Here is a 24,764-nt window from a genome sequence, read left to right on the forward strand (position 1 = left end):
CAAGTCTTTTTTCCAGACCATAGTTTACAGATTATATATAAACAGGAAGTATCAAAAAATCTGTGCAAGAGAACATATGGTCAAACAGGCTTGCAGATGAAAACCTTGTCTTATTTGTAAAGCTGAACATTTGCCAGTAGCTGTGCTAATATTTATGTTAAAACAGCAGAAAAGTACTGCGTATGAATTAAGCTTGCTTACAAAATATTTCCACAGATCTTATAAGCAACTAGTTACTCATAAAACTTAATTTACTTTAAATCATTTTACCTCTTCTCTGTAACAAAAGAAATCCATACATTTTACTGAAGGAATCATAGTGTATGTTGTCAACCTTACCATCAAAGGGATATATTGCCTTGCAATGTCCTATAGCTGGTAATGGATCATCATCTTCAAACTCATCATCAAATTCATTTGGATGTGCATGCTGCTGTGGTGGGCCTCGACCTTCCTGATTTGCATCATCCGTGTAACTCCCTTCAGGGCTGTAATATAATGATTGGAATGTGAGGATTCTTCGGAGTTTTTAGTTCTGAAACACCGAACCTGCATCACAGAAGGGTAAGACCATATTGTTCTGGGAAGGCCTGTTAACAGTGTTTATATTTGCTCCTGGAGGTGATTTTCTGAAAATGTTTTGATCTAACAAAGGTTTTGGACTGAATTCTGCTACAAAAACACATAACTTTGACATACCTGTCTCTACAAAACACGGAAAACTGATGAGCCTTATGGAATGGAAAGAGTTCACTTTAAGAGACACTGGTATTTAATGAGTGGTTGTTTTCATTAGACTCAATTTTTCTGTGCTACTGTAATGATGTGAAGTGAGCTCTAGTGCTCAGAACCAGTCAGATTTTCCTCTAGAAAAATAAACTTTCAGAGGATAAGGAATAACCATCACCTTCTCTTAACTATCAGACAAATGTATTGATTCTAGCATAAGATAAGAAAGCAGTAGAGATAGAATAATGACCTCTCTCTGCCCTGTGTTACAAGGTGGTTGATATCACTGCTGTGCCGCCTGTCACTTCTGGCTGCTACTTTACCTTCAACTTCAGAGAGCCAGGCCTGGGGGGGAAAAAAAAAAAAAAGACAAATACTGGTTTCAAGACAAAAGTTGATTCTAAACCAGCAAGAACCATTTCAAAAATGCACTTAACTGCACACTGTTTAGTTGTCAGTACACAGCCACAAAGAAACTGCATTCACACATGAAATCTTGTAATTATTTCCATATGAAGTATTAATCTAATCCTCTCTGCTTAGCCTATGCTCCATACTTGAGTTAGGTAGTAAGGAAAAAAAAACCTTTAATCTCCTATGAATTGCAGAATAAGTAATTAATAAACTCTTCATAACAGTTTGCATCTTTAATAAAGTATACCCTTATTCTAGCTAGACTAACATACCTGAAAATAGCATACCCTAGGGACAACTGTATTGGGAGCTTGTTGTTAAAATAAACCAAGTAGTTTCACGACTGCAACATTTATAACCCATAAAGCAAACTACACCATTACCATTCATTTATATTTTCTGAATAATTGTTTTAGATTCTCACCTCATTCTTGTGTATTTCCATCCGAAGACGGTCCATGTTGCTCATTGTCTCAGCTAATTTTGGTTGCAGACTGCTTGGATCACCCATCTGGGGATTTTTTTCATAAACATCTTTCATCTTGATGAGGGCATCTCTAACAGTATACAAAACCCCACAATAATTATACAATTACAAACATCTGCACTGGTTCATTAAAGCTAAAATAATATTTAGGTATATGAGAGCCTGACCCATGATTAGAGTTCCTAGATCCTAAGCACAGACCTGAGGAACTACAGCTCCCTGTAACACACCTAACTCTTTTTCCCATTCTGTCATCTTAACATTTTGCTTTACTTTTTCATGTCATGTTTAGCATGGAAGGAATCCAACTGTCAACTCTTCTCTATGTATTGTCAACACTGTTGTCTGTACTGTTATACACAATTTCCTAAATATTAATTATGTTCTTTTCATAGTGCACTAAGCTGCAGCTCTCTTGCTCAACAGACCTATGCAGTGATTTTTTTCTTTAACGGCATGCTTTTAGATCCAATGTTTCCTATGCAACATTAGGATCGAAATATGTATTATAGTGAAGCAGCAGGAGGAGGTGATGATAACAACCTACATAAAACAAAGCATCCACTAAAAATGCTTTGTAATAGCTTGTAATAGCATATTCTCTCCCAATGTCTGAGAGCTGTTGGCTTAAGCAGAGGACTTCAATTGAAACGGACATAGAGAGACCCATGATGAACTTCTAAAAAAAAAAAAAAAAATGCACTCACTTTTGGTCAGTTTCCTTCTGTAGTTCTCTGTTGAGTTCATCAATTCTCTGCTGCAGTTTCTTGCGCCTTTGTTCTGGAGGGAGGTGGCTGAAGTCTTCTAGTGCAGGGCCCTGCAAATATGAATGCTATTAAAGAAACAGCACACACACATTGAGACAGCTGAACTGACATACCCACACATGAACAGCGGTCACTGGAAGCAGGATGGACCTTCTTAAAAACTCTCTACTTGACGCACAGCTCTTTAAAAGACCACAACAGAATAAATGCAAGCTTTTGGTGCCAGCTTGTAGTCACTCATTTAAGGTTCATTTTGCCTTCTGCAATAGGTGTCTCAGGGTTATAATTAGTAATTTCTAGGCTTAATAATAATTAGTCTGAAAAGCTGAGCCATGAACCTCCCTGTTATATCTACTACCCTTAATTCAGATTTAGCAAAATCAGAATTAATTACTAACAGTAATTTCAGTCAGAACAAAAGTCTCAGTTGTGTATATAATAATAGTGTGTACATAATTGATTCTTTCCTAGGATTATGTTTTCTATGGCTATTTAGATGCTGTCAAAATAAGAATACCGTAATTTGGACCTTCATTACAAAAAAGCATTGTAATTCCCTTTCAGAAGTTCATCAGTCTTGCTAGAGAACGTATTACAAGAATCTCAATTAGACTTACAAAGTTGTGATACATTTTTACCTAGCATAAAACCAGTTGACAGAGCACAAAATTTGTATCATCAAAATTATGACTTAAATTTCTTAGTGAGTCAAAACTTGGTTAAATATTCTACACCACCTTTTTAATTATAAAAAAGAATGCTTCAGTGAGGAAAAAAAAGTTACTTTTCATACATAATCCCCTCACCCCCCCCCCCTTTTTTTTTTTTTACACTTAAGACCAATTATTGTTATAGTCTAAGCTTGTGCCAGGGTTAGTTGTGTATATGAAGAATGGAAGGACTTGTGTGTATGAGGAATGGGAAGAAATTTTTACATATCCTGTGAATATGTTGTGCCAACTCTTCCTTTGGGTGACAGACACCTACACTACTTTTTAAGAAGGAAATACAGTACACTTATTAATAAGAGAAAGTTACATTACTTTTGTGCTAGTTGCATAAGAAAGTTATTTTTAGCCCAAGAAACCTGCTTGCCATTACAGAAACCCTCCTCAGAGGTAAACTGAACTTGACATTTCTCTTCACAAGAGGAAATTTGATAGAAACGTAGCTGTCAAGATCTTAATACAAGCAGCCTTAGGCTCAGATGCTAATTCCAATATTCTAGATATGTCCCCCTCTTAAGGTCTTCTTGCCCCTCAACTTCCTGGTTCTTTTTCACTTGTAAAATCATCATCTAATTACTTTTTAAGGAGGGAATACAAGACACCATAAAAGATGAATAATCAAGATATGTTGTTTCCAAAATAAAGCAAGAGCTCTTCTTTCTGGGGAAAAGTCTTTTCAGGTGCTTTTATATGCTACAGGGAAAGAAAAAGATAATCACATCCTCTGTGTGATTGCTCCTTAAATATTAGTTAAAACTACCTTTCCTACAGTAATAATCAGAAGAACACTTACTTATGTGAATTTTGCTGATCTATTCTGCAAAATAATAATATTAAGATGTGCTTTTAATTTATAAAAGCCTCATTTATTTCAAATATAAAAGCTTTCTAATACTCCTGAACATAAAAGATCATCTCCCCTGCAAATGTTTGGTTAAATTCAAGTGAGTGAATATTGCAGTATTCAATATTTCTCTTTTAAACAAGTTTTGTACTCTTTTTGTATAACTATTTTATGCTGCTATTTTATTTTATTTCCATTATCACCAGCTGATGAATACTGGTCAACCTTAAAACTCCAAAATCACAGAATTAGTTGCAGCTGGATCATATCTAATTATCTCACATTAAGCATGGATGAGTAAGAACATGACTGTGTATGAGAGTGGAAAGTCTGGAGATGCATTTCAGCACCTGACTTAGCAGTTATGATATGGAAACACTTTCAAAAGATTACTTTCATGCTATCTTAGCAGAAGTACAGCAGACAGATCAGCACACGGGCTTACCATCTTCACCGACCACTGCACAGTTCATTTGAAAACAGAAAGAAACGGGAAATTATTCACATGCAACGACCAGTTACAAAAATGATTAATGCCTAAAACCATATCTTTAAAATATTTTTAAAGATTAAAATTTAAAAATTATAAAAAAAAACATTTTACTATGAGCACAAGAACAGCAAATTACAATAATCAGAAATGCACTTCTGCTTTAAGCATTACTGATTTTAAAAATGTCACTAGGTGATAATGAGTAGTTTAACTTATAGAATTGTAATACACAAATTCATTGAACAAATTTTGAATTTTAGTGCTTCAAATAATATGCTTAATGAACTTCTGTTGTGGGAGAAGAAACGAACACACAGCCAACAACACACAAAATAGCAGAATTCAATGATGATGAAGGACTGATCAGCCATATGCAAATATTTTGTTAATTATAGCTAACAATCCACTACCATCAATTTTACAAAGGTAATTTTTACCAAGTGTTTTACCTTATTATCAAAGCAGAACTACAATAAACAAAGACCTTTTAAGTGAATAATTTTACTTTCTGAAAACAGCGCATTTGAGTCATTGCTGCTATCCTAAAAATGTTTTACTTAGATTAAAATAAAGCCATTTAGAGAGTTATAAGTTCATCCTTAGAGGAAGCAAATAAAACAGACAGGTGTCAAATCTTTGGCTTAACATGTCACAGCATTTGGAAGATCAATGACCTAGTACAAGCCTTTCCAGAGGAAGGCCAAGCAACTTAGAATACAGTTACCTGTGACATCATTTATGACCTTCAACAATTGTTGTGACAGTTGATTAGAGAACACACTTCAAATTGGAATTTCTAGCCATAAAGAAAATGACACTCCTTTGCAAATGTTACCATGGTAGAAACCTCAATAAAGTCCAAAGACACTGTTGTGGTTTAACCTGGCACACAGCTGTTCGCTCACCCTCCCTCTCCTCTCCTCCCTCTTCTGTCCTAACTGAAACCAGGACAGACATAAAATGGCTATAAGAACAAACTACTTTTATGTATACAACATATCCATTGATGTATCAAGTAGCACTGAGCAAAGACCTCTCACAAGCACTAACACTACCTGGAAATGTTAAGACTTCAAAGAAAACCAGTAAAGAATAACAGTACTAATAAACGAAAGGAGGAGCTGCACTTAAGACTTTTCAACAGCCTATTACTTTTATATAGAGTCACAACTTAAGCTACTGTGTGCTGCTTTCTCTATACCGCATGTGACAGGAAAAATCTAATGCACGAAGTACGGAATGATAACAGTCTGGTTTTGCAATTTGTAGTGCCTTGAGTGACATCTTATACAGGGCATGTAAAACAAAATAACCAGTATGCTTATTATATGGTATATGGCAACTCATGGATAAATCTCAGTAGAAGCCAAAACAAATTAAAATACCATTTGACAGTTCTTCCCGTCAGTACTACTTGGACATCATTTTCCAGGGACAAAACAGAATCATGCTAGCATCTACTTATCACTGACTCAAGATGTATTAAAAAGATAAATCTGATCCGTAACACACAATCTACTAGAATTACAGTATACATTTCAAGGCACTTGATATATGTGTTACCTATTAAAATATTTGCAAGGTATTTCAAAATAAAACATGAAGTGTTCATCTGAAAGATTTATAGAGATTAAAGTATCTGATACTGTGGGATATTTGAATTAATCCAGATTTGTATGACACTACCAATCCATGTTAATTTTACAGAGTACTGTGTATTAAGTTCACAGTTTTACAGCATGATCAATGAATTACTAAGAATAAAAAATTAAAATACTGTTTCAGTTTCCATGGGCACTGTGTAGTTGCTAGGAGATGATCTTTTGCTTCAGTAAGAGATTCTAGAACTACTAATATTGTAAGGTATTGATTTGTGAGCCAGGTGTTGATAAACAAAAAAATGGTGTCATCAAAATCTCTGCTATTTCAGCAACTGTACAATCAAATTCTACATTGAGTGCTAAAGAAGGAACATTATCTTCATGACCAAAATAAATTACAACACAAGTAATTCAGAAGGAGAGAGGAGAAACTGCCCTCCATAAACACTTAGAGGAGCACAAGAATCTTCTAAAAATGGTGGTGGTAGAATGGTTATTCAAAAATATCTGAGGGCCTGAAATAAGATACCACAACATGACTTAAAGAAAATAAATGTAAAATTTGAATAAATTTTAAATATAACTCATTTTGGTTCAGAATGACAGCAAGAGAGCCTCTGAATTGCTTACTGCAATACAACATTGTTGTGCATTGATCTCCACATCACATCTGCAGTATCCAGCCTTTCTCAATGCATATGAGACAGCACGTTGATTTTGTTTTCAAATATGAGCAATTAATGAATTAAATATAATCAAATGCATCCAATTACCTCATTATGTGGATCTATATCATAGCACACACAGACTGGGCAGCCTGTGTTTCTCCAACATAACAGGAAAGCACCAGTACATTTACACTAGAACTATAAATGTTGCTAGAAAACCACTTAACAATTCCCTTTTACTGTCTTCCAGCAAAATCTATTTGCAGATTATGCCATTATAGATCAGTAAATGAACTGATTAATCTCAGAAAGCAGCATTTGGTAGTAATTTTTCAATAACTTTACCTAAACAGACCTAGGATGACGAAAAACAATCAATCATAAAATGCGTTAAAATATTTCACTATTTCAAAATCTGCAAGCACCATGTGCTGTAGCCTTTGATATACAAAAGATAAACAAAACTTCTCTTAGTTCAGTCTTGTCAACAGTTAATTTCAATTAAAAGTCAGCAATAAGATGTGATCTGTCAGATTTTTATAGTGACTATATATATACCCAATGATAAATTACTGCAAAAATATGTTCCATGATGGTAGGAAAACATTTGTGAATGTGAACAACAATGAAAAAAGGTATCAAAACACATGCTGAGCACCCTCTTTATAAAACCCTTATTTTAGGCACCAGTATTTGGAATGTTGTAAAGGGTATTTCTGTTTTAATTTTAATATGTTGGTAAGGTCTATGTAATATGAAAAGAAGTATTCTGAAAGTGACGTTGTAGCTGAAGTGTTACTTTAAGCAGAGTAAGCCTTATAATGAGGGTGAAGAGCATTAGAAAAGCCACATCACAAACACACTGCTCATAGCCCATCATGCATTTCAACTTGTTATCCAACTTACCCCTCTTTTGAGGCTTCTGAAAGAAGGAATTCTGGGCTTCCCTGTTTTTATGTCACTCATGCAATAATGCACTGGTTCAATGGAGAATATGGGATACTGGGACCCATTAGGAGTACTGGATGTGTATAAACTAGTAGGGGTTAGGGGTGGGGACTGTGGCTAATGTGGAAATAAAGAAAGCAATAAATAAGCCAAATGTTCAAAGTGATTTTAAAATGAAAAGTCTGTCTTATAAAATTTCCATCCAACACAGAAACACCTTGTAACGTTCCACAGACACATTTACACTACAACTGCATTGCTTTTAAAAGGTTTTTGTCATGAATCTTCATGACAACTTCAGAGTTAGAGGTTGGTTCAGAGAATGAAGGAATATTCAAGAAAGCTTTAGACTCAACTTCCACAAGATCCAAAAAATATTCTGAAGTTGTTTATATCCTCTCTTAGAACAGTTAATTCTTCTTTTCCCTTACAAATGAATTAAATGAACCTTAGTTAGAGTCATTCTGGAAGCTTCTGCATTCCTGCTCACATGTTGATTCACCTTACCAGGTGAACAGTAAGGTGAATCAATACATTTTGATTCACCTTACCAGGTAAGCTATGTACACAGAAATACTACATGTATAGAGAATGACTAAAAAATAAGTATACTCAATCTCTGTAGTCAAATTGGACTTAAATAATGGCTGAACGGCATTCCTAATCAACATAATCCCTAGCGCTTTCTCTGATTTCTTCCCCCCCTTTTAAAAAATTGCTTCTCTCATTTTTTCCTCTTATACCCCTGCTGCTTTTGCCCATTTCAAATTTTCTGTTTCCTCTGCTGCACAATTAATACCCTTTCCAAAACGCTTTTCTATCTGGTAACATCAAAAATAGGTAAATGTACATCTGGAAGCCAAGACCAGCCATAATTCCAGTTAAATGAAGGCCCAAATGCTACCACAAATATCCCATTTACAGTAAATAAGCGTTTGTGTGTGTGTGTGTGATGGTGTCCTTATATTAGCTAATAAAAGAATGTATTTCTTAAATTTTCAGTAATATTTACAATTGTATTTTTCTGTTACAATATAGATTTTAATATTATATCTATATATATAGATATAGATATAGATATAGATATATAGATATTTTGCTCCCAACTGCTGCTTTTTTGAAGTGTATCCATCCATCCCTCCCCAGAAAAGTAGGAGAAAAAACGGACATAATCTTCCATTTCCTCTAGGTATTTCAGGAAGAGGTGCACGTAGTACATATACATATATGTACACCTGTGATTCCATATAGGAAACAGTAGGAGTGAGTCTCTGAATGCTATGTACCAAAAAAAAAAGTAGGAAAAAAAAATACTGTCAGCTTTCTTCATCTATCATGCAAAGGAATTTCTTTTAACTGCAGTAAAAGCCAACATTCAGACTGTAAACCAATTTAGATTTTCGCTGCTTCACTGTCCACAGAAGGAGGACAAAATTCTTGGGAAAATGGCTTATTATCAAACTAGTAGTCGTGATCTCAGAACAGGTTAAATCCCACCCATCTCTGCAGCCAAACGCAATAAATATACTAATGCACTGAAATGATAAGCTACTATCAAACATTAATTGTGCTGCATGAGATGTAAACAATCGATTTTCATTTAAACAGTGAGAAGGAGATGTAGAGATCTGCTTGCTTGGAACAATATCAATTGGTTAAAAAAAATCCTACCACTAATGAGCTGTAAGAATAGTTTTCTATAATAAGTGGCAAATACTGGTTTGGAGCGTTAAAATAACCTCACTGAAATGTGAGGGAATCATTAAAATGACTTTCTGGTATGTTCTAATACTAACTAAAATCCTAGCGTAAAATTTAAACATGTACCTGCATTTATACAGCTAACTCATGCTTGTATTGAAAACCTTTTTTGTTGATCCATGAAGGCACCTAGCACAGAAAGCATCAATTGAAAGGAGCAATTCCTCTGCTTTCAATTTTTTTCCATCAAGCTTAGGAATATTTTTTACTTATTTCTTAGTAATACTCCTTCTGGGATATTTACGTGTATGGAGATTCAACAGTATGTCTTATCAGTAAGGTATTGTAAGTTTCAATTTCTTCAGACAAACTTAAATGTTTTCAAAGCTAGCAAGTTTAATAAAAATCTATATAATATTCCTCTATAAAAGCACATATAAAACACAACGGTTAAAAGCAGGTTGCTTGTTGTAATATTAAAGAGATCTGAAGTCTCCCCACTTTCAAACCATACCTCTCCCTCGCGACCTTTTTTGTTTATTTTGACATTCAAAATCAACAACTCTTCTACGCAATTGGAAAAAGTACTTATGGCCATTTAGAAATTACAGAAATTGGAAGCTACTTTTATTTACACTATTTAAACCCATGCAGAATATCAAATACCTAATAAAAAACATTCCAGGACACAGATGACTAGAAGAAAAATTGCAAAGCTTTCCCCATTTTTAATGTGATAAATATCCAACCTTACCCAAACCTTCAGATCTCTTTGTACATCTTCAAAAGGACAGTGGAGGGCAAGGGGAAAGTTATAGTAAAATAAATAATTGCTGCTTCCATGAATCTTTACATTTTAATTTTCAAAATAGTAATTTCAAAATTGTTACCTTTGGCTTCTTTCCAAACAGCCACAGCTTTCCTTTAGCCTTGCCCACTGTAGTTTTTGAATCAATTCTCATTCCTTCCTGCTTTGGTGTACTGATGGTTCCATCAGAGATAGTTCTGTAAATATTCTGACTGTAATCTTCAAATGGAAAATCTCCAGGAGGTTCAAAACCAGATTTGAAGCAGTCTATCACTAGCTGGGAGTCCTAAACATGGGATATTAATGAGTTTAAAAAGAAAAACAAGCAAAGGCATCAAGAGAGAAGGAGAGGGAAACATGGAGACAGATTTTCCCTTTAAGCACGAAGATGGCACAGGTGGGAAACAGAGAACACAAAATGCATGCTTGAAGATAGATCAATGTAAGACGGCATATATTCTTTTTTCTCGGTAGTGTTACCAACAGTGCAAATCAAAGTAAACCCTGCTATTCAGAACCCAGCAAATAATCCCCTCTGGTTCTCACAGATTTAAAACAGAACATGGTTTAGGCCCGAGCTACTACTCCACCGTCTAATCCTTCAACATTAGCACTGAAATTAAGGTAACACTCAGAAACTAGATACAGTAAGATCTAACGGGGTGTTAACTGAACACTATTTTGTATGATTTCATGCATACCAGAGAAGATACCAACCATGCTGGTATTCTGGGATGTTTCATGATACCCAATGCTATGTGTCCAAAATCATACACAACATGGTTACAGATCTTCAGATCAAAGGAAAGAAATAAAACATGAAGAAAACAGACACCAGCAATGGTTGAAGCTACCATTTAGACTAAACAGTGATGTCACTCTCCACAGCATCTGTATCAGTTCCTTTACTCATGTGCATTTAATAAGAAGCTCAATTCTACTTACCCTATGTTCATCAACTGATTTTGCTGCAAGGATCATCCCTTCTAAGCATTTAGAGATTATCGGAATAACCTTGCGCTCAGAGTCAGCAAAGCCCCTGTAACATTCACTGAGTTTGATGGTCCTTCTTTCATCCATTTCTTGAAGTTGCTGCAAGCACAAAGAAGGATTATTTTATTGAAGTTTTTATTTATGGATTTTTTCCTGATCCTGATGTATGCAGTTACTGTGGTCACCACAGTGTAGTACAGAATTTCTGTGCTTTCCCAGTGTTTTTTATTTCCCTTACAAAACAGAAGCTAATTAAGTTTAAAAAAAATTAAGTCATTTCAGACATAGGCTTAAGATGCACAGAACAGCGATTACAATGAGTCAATACTCATTTGTTAAATGGTGTGAAGGACTGGACTCTTTATTCTTTTTTAAAGCCTGTGTATAATGCCTACAACCACCTACTTGTTAAAAATATTTGTTTCATGCAAAAATGGAAACTATAATGAAAAAATTCTACTAGTTTCTACATCTCCTCACTCTCTCCTTCCACTTCAAAATAATTTCTCTGGTGATAGGTATATCCACCTGAAATCTCATCTTCTTTAACTTTGCTTTTACTTTTATCCTCTCCAATTAATACCTTGTATAATGTATAGCCAACACTCTCAAGGAAGTAATAAAAAAAATGTAGTCCCAAGAAAAAATAGGACTAGGACTTCATGTTTTTACTGGAGATTTCAGAAAACATACATCTCACAACGATAATGGGCTTTAACCCTAGAAATATGGCAATAAACGAAAACTCTTATCCAAGATACAAGGTCAACCAAGCTGTTTCTCCCAGGACTTGACTGCAATAACTCCCTCAGTTTGGTAATAACAGATCTGCTGAAGTGCTGCTTACCACTTAAAATAGTAACAAATTCTTTAATCAGCTGAGAAAATATGAAGCATTCTTAAATTGATACATCTTGAAAGTGAAAACGCTGACTTCATTTGATTTCCTAATTCCACGTCTCAGAATCAGTTTTGACAGCCACATGGCTGAACATACAGACCACTAGGTGTCTGAATGCTCCCTCAGCTGATGGCCCCCAACTATTTTACTTTAAACTAATGTTGGAAAGCCTCTATTACTGAAAGCATCAAACAAAATTTAATAGTTATACAAAGCACCTAGAAATAGTCCTTTTCCAGTCCTTTTCTACAACTCTACTGAGATCAATGCATTAAAAAAAAAAAAAGAAAGAGAGAACTAGTTATCAAACCCTACTAAAATGATTGTTTTAAACATTTGCTTTCCTGTTGCAAATTTTTATTTTACTGTACCTTTCAGTAATACTTCACATCTCTAAAATATAAAACTTTAATAAAAAAAATCAAGAGTATTTCCATTGCAAGTCTAAGCATAATTACTGAAAGCAACAAGTCTTGTGATAAAATGCAGACTGTATCAGATTATGTTAATTTCCTCATAAAATGATCTACTGTAACACTAAAAAAAAAAAAAGAGAGAGAGAGAGACATATAAAAGCTAATTCCCCCTTTAAAGAACACCAGTCATACTTTCTTACTTTTTACCTTATAAATCTGAGGAATGACAATGTAGTAATGTTTGTGTTGTTCCCCATTAAAATTCTGTAGTTGTGCAGCATATTCATTTTTGTTTTCATCAGCCATGTGTGTGCGCAGGTTTAACTGTTGCTTAGCCTAGTAGGAAAGTGTTATCAATTCAAAATTGTCTTGTGCTTTTCAATGATATTTAGCATTATTATATGATAGCATTATAGCATTATTATAATTTACCTTACCACCAACTATGTAAAAACACTAATCAAAATCATCATTGAAATGTATGCCCTTATAATTGAAATAGAAAGAATGCAACCCTTAATTTATACTGATAACTTACATCTAGTCACATATAGAGAAAGCAACGGTCATTTTAGCCACACTGCTTAAATACATATCCAAAAACATAGGAGTGAAAAAGAAGAAAATAACTGACTCAGCATCATCTTGAGAATAATGAAGCATACTCTCTGCACTCTTACATTTTACTGTACCTTTGATTTTGCATGTAATAGGAAAACATATTTTATACATCATTTTATACAAAAGATGTTGTGCAAATACTGATGATAATCATACAAAAAAATTATGCTTATAGAAAAGGGAGAGTAAAAACAAAAACAAAACACACAACAAAACACATTAAAAAAAACACGGCACTGCTCTTACCTTTTCAACATCAGCCTTTGTCGCGTTAGTGTCATTGTCCAGTCTTTCATAGCTTTGCTGCGCCTTCTCTGCCTCTCTGCATTCTCTCTCAAATTTCTTTTTGCTCTAAAAAAAACACAAACTTACTCCTCCTACAGCCACTATCCCATTTTGGTTTTGTATAGCAACTTTGAATTCTAAATATCATAGCTTCCTTTAAATGAAGACCTTAAACTCTCTAAGTACTTTTATTTAAGTAAACAGACTGTTCTCATAGGAGCATGCAACAAGTATCAAATATATTCAACTGTTTTTTATATACAAACTGTTTCCTTTAAGTAGCAACAGGAAAGCAACTGTAATTACGCTATAAAATATCAGAAAACCAAAATACAAAATAACCTATTACAAACAACATCAGCAAATTAGAAAACAGATAAGTTCACTGTTTAGCCTGACTTATAACCTAAATGAAAGTTGGAGGGTAGGCAAAAAACTCAAATCCTGACTTATATTTGTAAAATTTAAAGTTAACATCTTAAACACTCAATTTAATTCAATAAATTCAACTAAATTATTCTGAAGGTAATCAGAAGGATTTATCTCTATTATGAGATCTTAGCATATTCATCCATTATCATCAGTATTCATATCAACTGAAGTAGTTGTAAGCAGCATAGACAACAGTACTCGATATACCTGATGTTAAATAAATCTGGCTGTTGTCCAGATAGCTGCTGTAGGAAAAACTTCTGCAGCTCAAGATGTTAGTATCTCTAGAGTCAAACAGGCAATAGAGATTGTGTGAGCACTGCACTCCTGCTTCATAGCAGAGTCAGGCAATTGAGGTTAATGTGCCCCTTTAAAGGCTGTATGAATTTCAGAGTCGCCTTGCACTCGAGTAAATACCATGCACAGAACACAACTGATTGACTGAACTGAACTCTGGAATTATCTGGATGAAAGATATCTTCAAGTATCTTTTTTTTTTAAAGTATTATTCAGCATCTTCACACCTGCTTCTATTCTGATCATCTGACCATGAATTAAACCTCTCTGACATGACACTGACCCAAGAGAGTGCTTATCTGAGTCCACAACAACAAAGCAGAAATTCACTTTTCCAGTTTTGCTTCACAACAATCTGGATCAAAGACAATAAATTTCAAAGACACAGAAACAGCAGAATATCAGAATGCATCGTGAACATACTTGTTTTATATTTTCTAATCATTAAAACCACTGCCTATAAACTGTTCTAGAGAAATTTCCTTTCTGCAATTCTCTGTGGAAATGTAATTCTAAATCCTGAAAGGATCACGGCTTACAGTGGTATTCTTGAAGAGACCTCATATAACAAGCCCTCAAGTGCAAGTCAAACACTTAAGATTTCATCTTCATGGAAATAAATTGTCACTACTGAACAGGAGCCCACTGAGAAGCAACGAATGAAGTCTGTACCCGTTTTAAAACCTAATTCCTTTATGCTGAATAAATACTAAGTCTCCACATACACACACTAAATGGCTGTTTGCAAAAGAATTTTTTAAGCAGTGAACTACAAACACTTTGGAATGTATTTTGGGCGTTACTAAGTCTGATTTGGCCATTCAATAAAATAACTAAACGTTAAAGTCTAAACAAGGGAGATGACATCAGTTCCATTTACAAATTGCGTATTATTAATGTGATAGACCCCCCCCCAACTCACATTATCCATCTGTTTCCAGCACATGTCCAGATATTGTTGAGCCTTTCGCCCTTCCTGAAGATGCTAAAAACACCAGAAATAAGTTTGATTTACATATATATATATATATATATATATATATATATATATATATATATACACATATATTCTTTTTTATTACTATTACCATTATCTAGTTTGTGCTCTAGTTGATGCACTACAACACACATCTCCAGTAGCTACCAGTATTCTTTGGAAGACATTATTATTAATGACGCAAGAACAGTACCACATATGAAATTTACTTTAGCAAAAAAGCTACCAGTAAGCACTGTCTCCCAAGATATCAATTCTCAGGTTTTAATAACTGTAGTAAACCAGTACATAGAAATACATGAATAACTTTAATTATGTGTATTACAAAACCTATTTATTGCTGAGTTCATGAAATTGGGTAAATAAAGTATTCAAAGACATCCATTTCGATACGCTATTATAAAATCAAAATATAGAAATTACCATTTTTCTCTCAGTTTTTAGATCATGAGAGTATCTCATCAATTCTCCATAGACTCTGTGTCCCATTTCTTCTGCAACTACTTCACGTTGTCCTGCATAGTCATTCAGCTCATTAAGGATGTTAAAAAAGGCAATACATGAAGTAAACCTGACAGAAAGCACATACACACAAATAGACATATGCAAAAAGTGAGATAGCACTTGGTTTTATAATAATTTCTTTTAACACAGTCTTTGCTCCTAATTAAATTGAAGAAAAAATCAGATGCATTTTACAAGAAACCTTATTTTAATGATTGAATTACAACAGAAAAGAAAATCGGGAAAGCCTGCGTTGAGCCTAGCACGTACTATATGTTGCAACGTCTCTTCAAATACATTTTATAAGAACATGGATTTTTGTGGATGGAAAAGAAAGAAAAAGAATACTACCTGGAAAGCCCTGTAGTATAGTGGTATCTCCTAAGCTGCCAACTGAGAGGCCTGAGCTTGGGAACAGATATATACGTCCCTAGGCCTGGAGGCTGAACTTGTTGCAGAGATGATGTGCTTGGTAGTCTTGAGGTTGGAACATGCCAATCATACCACTCAAATGCATCCCGATGGATGATCTACAGAACAAGTTTGCTATGAGCTCTGGAGACAGCTGCCTGTTTGCCTGCCCACCTCCTGGCTGGAAGTAAGGTGCCACTATGGCTGGCACTGAAAAGGGGGGAAGAGGAGGGGCAAAGGGTAGAAAGTGTGTGTGGAAGGGAAGAAAGAAAGAAAAAAAACAGGCACCACATTAAAATATACGTCTTTCTCTCTTTAACTGTGGAATACTGCCATCTCCACAGGCTTGGCTTTGTGGAATTTATACGCCATCCTAGAACTAGAAATCCCGTTCCCTGTGGCCCAGGATCTTTAAATAGAGTCAAAAAAGCTAGAGGAAATCCTAGCACAGATTCCCAGGCACTCCGTGCACAGCATGTGCTCTGGTCACAACCTGAAACTTAGCCCACATTCTTTCATTCATAAGTGTTTATCCCTACAGGAAAAAAGTATTGTGCTTTTCTAAATTAAAAAATGGTAATGGATATGGACAGCAAAACAAGCACCTCTCTTTGTTTAACTGTAGAGGAGCAATTTATGCTAAACAACTTTATAATTATTTATCATACAAGCTTATTTTGTCTCTGGAGTCAAAGCAAGTCAGCAGCTTAAGAGGCCTAAGCTCTCCTTGCCAAAAATAAGAGTTTTGTTTATTCTCAAGTCTCAAACCTGAATAGCTATATTCGTACTGCAATACAAATACACTGAAGAAAAGTCTACTGCACCATAGCCTAAGGGTAATCGTTGCTCTTCTATTAAAAAACAATAACAACAAAATGCAGTAGCATGTACAGAGCATACTAAACTTCTGCTTTCAGACTTTCAGCTCGCTGAAGACTAATTTGGAACAGAGCAAGTACAGCCTGCCATGTTTACTACTTTAAAATACTAATGAAACAGAAGTGATGCTTCATGATTAAGAATTACAACAGAAGTGTGAAAAGCCAAGCAGAATTCTTTTGTTGTCTTAGCCAGTTCACTATTTTTTCTTAAACAAAATAAATAAAAGTCCATAAAGAGACAAGTAAACAGAGTATATTGCAGTCCTTATTTCTTACACATAGAACTTGAAATGCATATTTTTACCTGGGTTCTTCATCTTTGGATGAACGTTTAGGACAGTACTTCTTAACCAGATTTCTATTAAGGAAGAAAAAAAAAGTACACTACTTTAGAGTGTCTTTTGAAAAGGCATACATACAGTAAACTGCACAAACAAGGAATTTAATTTCAATGACTTCCCTTTATAATCTTGTATGGGTCCCTAACGTAACAAAGTCCTAAGTCACTTTGACCTAGAACAATATATTCATAAGCACTTTAAAACCTCTATTCCACAGTGACTAGACATAAAAAAGTGTTCTTTATTTAACAGCCTTTTCACAGAATCACAGAACTGTAGGGGTTGGAAGGGACCTTGAAAGATCATCGGGTCCAACCCCCCTGCCAAAGCAGGTTCCTTAGAGCAGGCTGCCCAGGTAGGCGTCCAGACGGGCCTTGAATATCTCCAGAGAAGGAGACTGCACAGCCTCCCTGGGCAGCCTGTTCCAGCGCTCCGTCACCTTCACCATGAAGAAATTCTTTCTCATGTTGGTGCGGAACTGCCTGTGCTCAGTTTTGTGGCCATTACCCCTTGTCCTGTCCCCGCAAACCACTGAAAAGAGGTTGGCCAAATCCCTCTGTCTCCCACACCTCAGCTATTTATACACATTGATGAGATCCCCTCTCAGTCTCCTTTTCTCCAGGCTGAACAGCCCCAGGTCTCTCAGCCTTTCCTCATAGGGAAGATGCTCCAGGCCCCATATCATCTTTGTGGCCCTCCGCTGCACTCTTTCCAGGAGATCCCTGTCTTTTTTGTACCGGGGAGCCCAGAACTGGACACAGTACTCCAGGTGAGGCCTGACCATGGCAGAGTAGAGGGGGAGGATCACCTCCCTTGACCTGCTGGCCATGCTCCTGTTCATGCACGCCAGGATCTCATTGGCCCTCTTGGCCACCAGGGCACACTGATGGCTCATGGTCAACCTGTCGTCCACCAGGACCCCCAGGTCCTTCTCCTCAGAGCTCTGCTCCAGCAGGTCGTCCCCCAGCCTGTACTGATACATGTGGTTGTTCCTTCCCAGGTGCAGGACTCTACACTTGCTCTTGTTAAACCTCATCTGGTTTCTTCCTGCCCATCTCTCCAGCTGGTCCAGGTCTCACTGAATGGCAGCACAGCCTTCTGGCGTGTCAGCCACTCCTCCCAGCTTTGTGTCATCAGCGTACTTGCTGAGGGCAGACACTATTCCCTCGTTAAGGTTGTTGATGAAGATGTTGAACGAGACCGGACCCAGCACCGACCGCTGGGGAACACTGCTAGTCACAGGTCTCCAGCCAGACTCTGCGCTGCCGATCACCACCCTCTGAGCTCAGCCACTCAGCCAGTTCTCAACCCACCTTACTGTCTACTCCTCTATCCCACACTTCCTCAGCTTTGCTGTTAGGATGTCATGGGAGACAGTATCAAAAGCCTTGCTAAAGTCAAGGTAGATGATATCCACTGCTCTCCCCTCATCATGTTTGCCATGAGCTTGTCAGGGCAAAATTCTCAGTGTGTTCTTGAGAAAGGAACCTGAACTATACAAAAAATGGTTCCGTTTTTTAACTGGTATGTTTTGAACTTCGTTCAAAATTTTGTTTTGTGTAAAGGGACAATATTTTGTAATTACACTGGTTTAGACACCTACCCAAAGAAGAAATTAAGTACAAAATGCCATTCTTCAGAGCTGCTTTAACAGTTGTCTTTTAATTGCCCTCTGAACACAATTCTTCTGTCTGTCCTGTAGTAATTGAGACAACCGGCCTTTGACTTCTTAGACTAATTCTTAATTAGTAGCCCACATCTGCTACTAATCTAATCTAGTTCAAAATACTTTCCTCAGAAACAGCCAAGAACTGGACAGTAAAAGCAATCTGTACCCCTCAACACTACAGAAGAATATGAAACAAAATCCTGCACGTATGTTTTGTATTCCATTCCCACTGGCTGCCTGTGACTTTGGTTGCTACAAACCATCTCATCAACTCAGTAGTGATTAAAAGGAGACATTTGGACTGCAAAATTCATAAAGTCAAAAGGAAAAAAAAAAAGATTTAATAATCTTCTTAGCTAAGTAACTTTCCCATGTTTCGTTTTCCCTTACACTTCTGCTTTGCTACTCAGTGCTTATTAATTACTGGGAAACTCCTGAAATTCAACTTATTATTATTCAGAAGGTGAAATGCATACCAGGCATACAATGCTGTAGCTTAGCAACTATGCAAGAGCCTTTTCAAGGGAAGATTTTCAGGGGTGTTACAAGAGAAAAGAAATGACTTAAAAAAAAAAAGAAAAAAAGAAAAAAAAAAACACCACACATACAGTTTAAAGTGGCAGGACAGAAGTACTTCAAGGTTCAATAAACAGTACAAAGTACAACAATCAAAGTTAATAAATAAATATGAACTAACAAGCAAACGCAGAGTTTATAGCTAAAAGAAAAAAGCAAGTGTTCATGTGAACAGTGAAGCATAAAAGCTTTTTACAAGTGAACACCAACAGTTAGAAAGATACCAGAGAAATTAAATCTTTGAAAAAACACAGATTGACTAGAAGTTAAGGATGAAGGTGAATCTGAAGAGTCAAGTTTTATTTCAAAGAGGAGCCAACTGACACTTTAAAGTGGACATAACAATCTTTAACATTTTTATCTAAACATAGGTCTCAGGACCCCAAGTATGGCTCTAGACTAGTTTTTCCAAAACCTGGCAACCTTATGATATTTGTACAGCAGCAATTAGAGTGGCTTAGATCTTTAAGCAGACCTTTAAAGCAGAGTAATAGTGCTGAGTACTGTTTGCAGTACATGAATTTCTGGAGGTTCTAGTTCAGACCAGTTCTAGCCATTTCCATGAGCACCCACCAGCATTTACAGAATAGGTGCGCTTCCCACAATTCAGTTTCCCCGCGAAGAAATCTCGTTTGCATACTTTCAGACTCCTCCACAAGTGAACACAACCACAAATGGATACAAGTCACTTGGTTCATTTCCAAAGAGCATTCCTGCCTCAGACTGGAAGACTCATTTAAATACATTCTTATTAGAAGAGCAGGCCTGACAATGCTTCAACGGAAATTAACAGCAGTCCCTCTCAATCCCTAATTAGAGCAGGATAAACTATGAACAACTTACCTCCACTCCCAGTCAGATTTGTACTGGCCCCCAACAGTGCATATTGAGTTTTATGTGCATGTTTGTATGTATATATATGTGTATATGCACATGTAAAATACACAGAATAATATACATACATGCGTATGTATTGGCTGAGAAATTAGAGAGCTTAAAAGTAAAAAATATGAAAATAATTAAGAGTTTACTTTACCAAGTAACTCTTGCCACTCTGCTAAGTTCTCCTGTACTTTTAGGGAGAGTTTACTTCATACTATAACTGGAAGGAGACAAAATGAAAACCTACCACTGGAATAGGAAAAACTTTGTTCCTTTATCAGCCCATAACTTGAGCTAAGTTGAGCTGTGATCAAAAATGACCATGAGCCAGTCTGATATATTAATTATCTTAGCAGATAACATAACCTAGCAATTTTGGTGGACATGCTAGAGATGACGAAGGTCTCTGAAACAATACTATGAGCTAGCTTTCTCTGAGCCTAAGTCCTTCAAGAAGATGGTCATAGCAGTCTTGGACTGCCACATTTAATGATCTACTCCAAAGACAAATGAATGAACTCACAAATACACTGGGCCAAATCAGCATTGTAGGCATCTGGCAATTAAATTAAAAGTAAACGCAGAATCTCCATTTTTCTTCCAATTTTCTTTTTATTTCAAGGAATGAAAACCAAAAAATGCAAGTAACAGATCTGAGTCAGGTTTAAAGAAAATTGAAGAAGTAGCTGCAGACTATCAGAACTGAACCAAATTTACTGGATAAACTGCTGTATATATCTTTAGAATAGTGCAGAGTGATGACAGGTTAATATTCTCTGGAAATACAATCTAGTCTTCTGCCACACTCTGACTTACACACATCTGGAAGCAGATTTCATACAGGACTAATCACACCCAATTGTGATGACCCTGTAATTTTATCAAACTCTCTTCGCGGTATAAATTGGTCTCTGGTTAAATACCAAGGAGAAATCAGCTGGACTTTATTACTAATTTTTAAGAGAAAAACTACCTTAGTCATGTAGCCACAAGTTTCAAATGCCACCTTACTTAATACATTTAAATTATTTATAGCCATGTACATAAAATATTTACATTTGTACAGACATACAAAAACTCATAACTGAATTTTATTCAGTCATCTAACACAATGTAAAGAACTGGAGCAGCAGCATCAATATCGAAGAATTTATGTCAAAGTAAATGCTCAAGCACTGTGACATCTCTTTATATTAAACTTCTACAGTCCCTACATCATATTACAGGAGACTGGGGGCACAGTGAAGCCTGCTTTCAGAAATTAATTTTAAAATGCAGTAAGAAATTAAAGGCATTTCATATTTATATGTGAATCAATCATTTCAATAGTGTTCTGTGACTGCATATCTACATATAGAATTGGTGAAAACAATGACAATGTACTACTGTATTTAGTAATAACATCGTATCGGAAAAAGCCTTCAACTGAATGCATGAGTCTTAAAAAATTGTAAGATGGAACTTGGGTTTACAAAGCCTTGTAACCATTAAGAATGTTTTGACTTACAGAAATACCACTAGAAAAAAACTGCCATGTTTGTATTTAGAAGATCATTAACAGCCTCAGCTCCAACCAAAGAAAAAGGTGTCTGAGAACTGAACACAACTTCACATTTGAGCTTACATGGACTTTAAATAATGTTTCCAAGATTCTGCATATAAAAATTTGGTTACTAAGTCTCAATTTGACTAAACATACACATGTATTATTATCTTATTTAGAAAAAAAAAGACACTTAATGGCATGCAGAATAAAAATAAAATAAAAAAAAAATAAAAAAAAACATGAAAAATGCTCAGATCAACTAGAAATCTCTTCAGACTACAATGTTGAGTTTTAAAGAGAAACAACTAGTTCAAGAATAATCACAATTTTTTTCTTTAAATTAAATTTCTTCAAATTCAGAAATCTTATTCTGCGTGGTAGCTTCATCTGTAACTACAGGTGTAACTTGTATTACCACCTAGCATTAAGGAAAGTTGAATTCCATCTTCCCAAGAGTTGGAATGCTTCAGACAGTTAAAAGAAAAAAAAGGAAGAAACCTTCAGAATTATTTTGCATGTGGTAACATGGTAGTAAACAAAGCAGAACTTCACCTCACCTCTTTTAAGCAATATTGCTGATCAAAAGCAGCATCTGAGAATGCAATTACAAAATTCAACTACTTGCCCAGTTATTTGTCACATAATCTATCTAGTATGTTGTGTTGCTTTTTTTTTTTCCACTTATAAAAAAAGGACAATTTAAGCAGTTGTGTAATCAAAATTAAATCTATGAATCTGCAGCAATGCATATTGCAGTATATTTGTCCTTGTTCACATCCCTGTAACTCATTAACAACCTATAATAAACCTCACTTTCCTTGGGGCACCATAATATGTTAGTTGAGACTTAAGCTACACAAAGCTTAAGATTTTTTTTTTTGTTAGCTCAAAAAAAAATAAAGGTTGTTTTTTTTTTTTCAGAACGAAGTATATTGCAAAGACAGAACAATCTTTACAGACAGTTTTTCTTTTCTGTAGACATTCAAGGTTTCCTGAATTGTGCCAGTTTTTCTTACACTTCCGAGCATCAACAACTGCATATCAAAGAATAACAAGAATAACTTGTAACTTAGGCAAAACATTTGGACAGAATTCTCACAAGTAATGTCTGGAATTACTCAGCAACCATCAACTTCAATCAGTTTCAGTAACAACATTGTGAGTTCATTCAAACAGCTCTTCATATGCTACATGTGCATCACTTGCTTGCCATCTCCTAGAAGATTTGGAACAGCTGTTGCCAACTGGGTACATGTCATCACTAAGTTATGACTGTATACAAAAAAAATACTTTATCAAAAATGCAAGGGTATGCACTAAGTGAACATGAATTTCTGCCAGGACATGCACTCTAACTTGTGCAAACTGTTACAAAAAATTAATTCAAGTTTACATCCTTGGATTTAAGGCTATAAAATAAGTTCCACCTCAACAAGATGTTGGAGGCCCACCACCGATGAGGTGGTAGGCCATATGGTAGGCCAGAAAACAAACGAACCTGCCATCACACATTGCTAGTACTACATCCCACATTAAACTTGTTTTTTTTTCTGTCTCCCATCCAAATACTAATACAGCTAACAAACTACCATGAGGTGACCATTTTCTGTATAGTTCATACATCTGCTAAATAAAGCCAAAATAAATAACAAAGTTCTTTAGTGAGAGATTCTCATCGCTGTAATTGCCAGGGTTTGTTTCATTGCAAGAGGGAAAAATGATAAAAAAACCTGCTCTTACAGGTATTAATATCCTACCTACAGGTCATATGCTGCTAGCATTAAAACTTACCAGAACCACAGTCCCAATTACCTTCTCTCTGTTTCTAAGGGGTAAGCTACAGAATGGCTAACTTTGCTGGCAATGAAAACTTTACATATCTCAGTCTCCCACGGGGCCTCATGACACTTCCCTTTTACATGGTTAACACCAGTAATTGTCCTAAAGATAAATGATGGTTGAAATCAAAGTAATATCACAAGACAGCGCACTACTAACAATCAGTTCTCCCCCTGGGAATACCCAGGCAAGAAAGACTGTCTAACAGTGGATTCACAAACTGGTCTGCTGGCAGAAAATCAGTCACCCTTGTGTGTGTATGCTGTCCAGACCCTCGTTGGCAGCAAGCAAGAAGTGCATGCATGCACCGTACAAGTGTGCAGCAAGGCCAGTGCTTCCTGAAACTGCCATACTTACTGCACATACGCAGTCAGCCCAGTCATCTGACAGAAGGGGTACTTGACATAACTCCTGTTTTTGAAAGATGCTTTGAGAAAAATCAATAGTTTTACCCAAAAGAGTAAAATGCTACACAGCAATGATTTCCTATTTGTAGTTAAATCCTGGAGTACTAATGTCATCTTGCTAGCTATCAGAAATTAACCTTTAAATGTAATTAAGCAAAATGGCTTTTCTTCGTACTATTTAAGGAAAGCATATAAATGCAAAATTAAGCAAATTAAGCACAATCCCATTTTTTAACAAACAACTGAAATCAAAACTGGGTTTCAAACTTTCAAACTCTGCATGTTTCAAACTACCCTTTACAGTTACAGATAACAGTTAAAACCAACTGCACAGGAGTATCCTATTTTAAACCTTGGTCTTCAAGTAGTGCGTGCTTTTTGGTGAAACTCAATCCCATTTAATTCTGAAAGCGGGTTCCTATGCCATTTCATTGCAACTACTCTTCTTTTATGATCCCCTATCACTAAGAGGGGAAACTCCTATTAGACCTAGATCTTTCACTTGGCCACAACAGAATATAAACTGGAGAAAAAAGACAAAGTGTGTTTGGGTTATGGAGTCTTACCCAAAGGTATCA

At 35.8% G+C, this 24,764-nt stretch overlaps 1 protein-coding gene across 3 annotated transcripts in view; it reads right to left on the reverse strand.

The window, feature by feature from the left end:
• FNBP1L (formin binding protein 1 like) overlaps nt 1-24,764 on the reverse strand; it is a 51,851-nt gene that overhangs the window by 3,518 nt on the left and 23,569 nt on the right. For 2 of the 3 annotated variants that reach the window (XM_068689999.1, XM_068689998.1), the window contains exons 3-15: nt 17,231-17,284; nt 15,554-15,701; nt 15,056-15,118; nt 13,366-13,470; nt 12,706-12,834; nt 11,134-11,280; nt 10,271-10,474; nt 7,638-7,796; nt 4,415-4,429; nt 2,338-2,447; nt 1,568-1,700; nt 980-1,074; nt 340-488 (exon numbers count right to left, since the gene is read on the reverse strand). In XM_068689999.1, the coding sequence (XP_068546100.1) occupies nt 340-488; nt 980-1,074; nt 1,568-1,700; nt 2,338-2,447; nt 4,415-4,429; nt 7,638-7,796; nt 10,271-10,474; nt 11,134-11,280; nt 12,706-12,834; nt 13,366-13,470; nt 15,056-15,118; nt 15,554-15,701; nt 17,231-17,284 (1,511 nt within the window). The remainder of the gene's footprint in view (nt 1-339; nt 489-979; nt 1,075-1,567; nt 1,701-2,337; nt 2,448-4,414; nt 4,430-7,637; nt 7,797-10,270; nt 10,475-11,133; nt 11,281-12,705; nt 12,835-13,365; nt 13,471-15,055; nt 15,119-15,553; nt 15,702-17,230; nt 17,285-24,764) is intronic. The other variant, XM_068690000.1, reaches the window with a different exon arrangement.

This window comes from Anas acuta, chromosome 8 (genome assembly GCF_963932015.1).
Source record: "Anas acuta chromosome 8, bAnaAcu1.1, whole genome shotgun sequence".
Taxonomy (NCBI): Eukaryota; Metazoa; Chordata; class Aves; order Anseriformes; family Anatidae; genus Anas; species Anas acuta.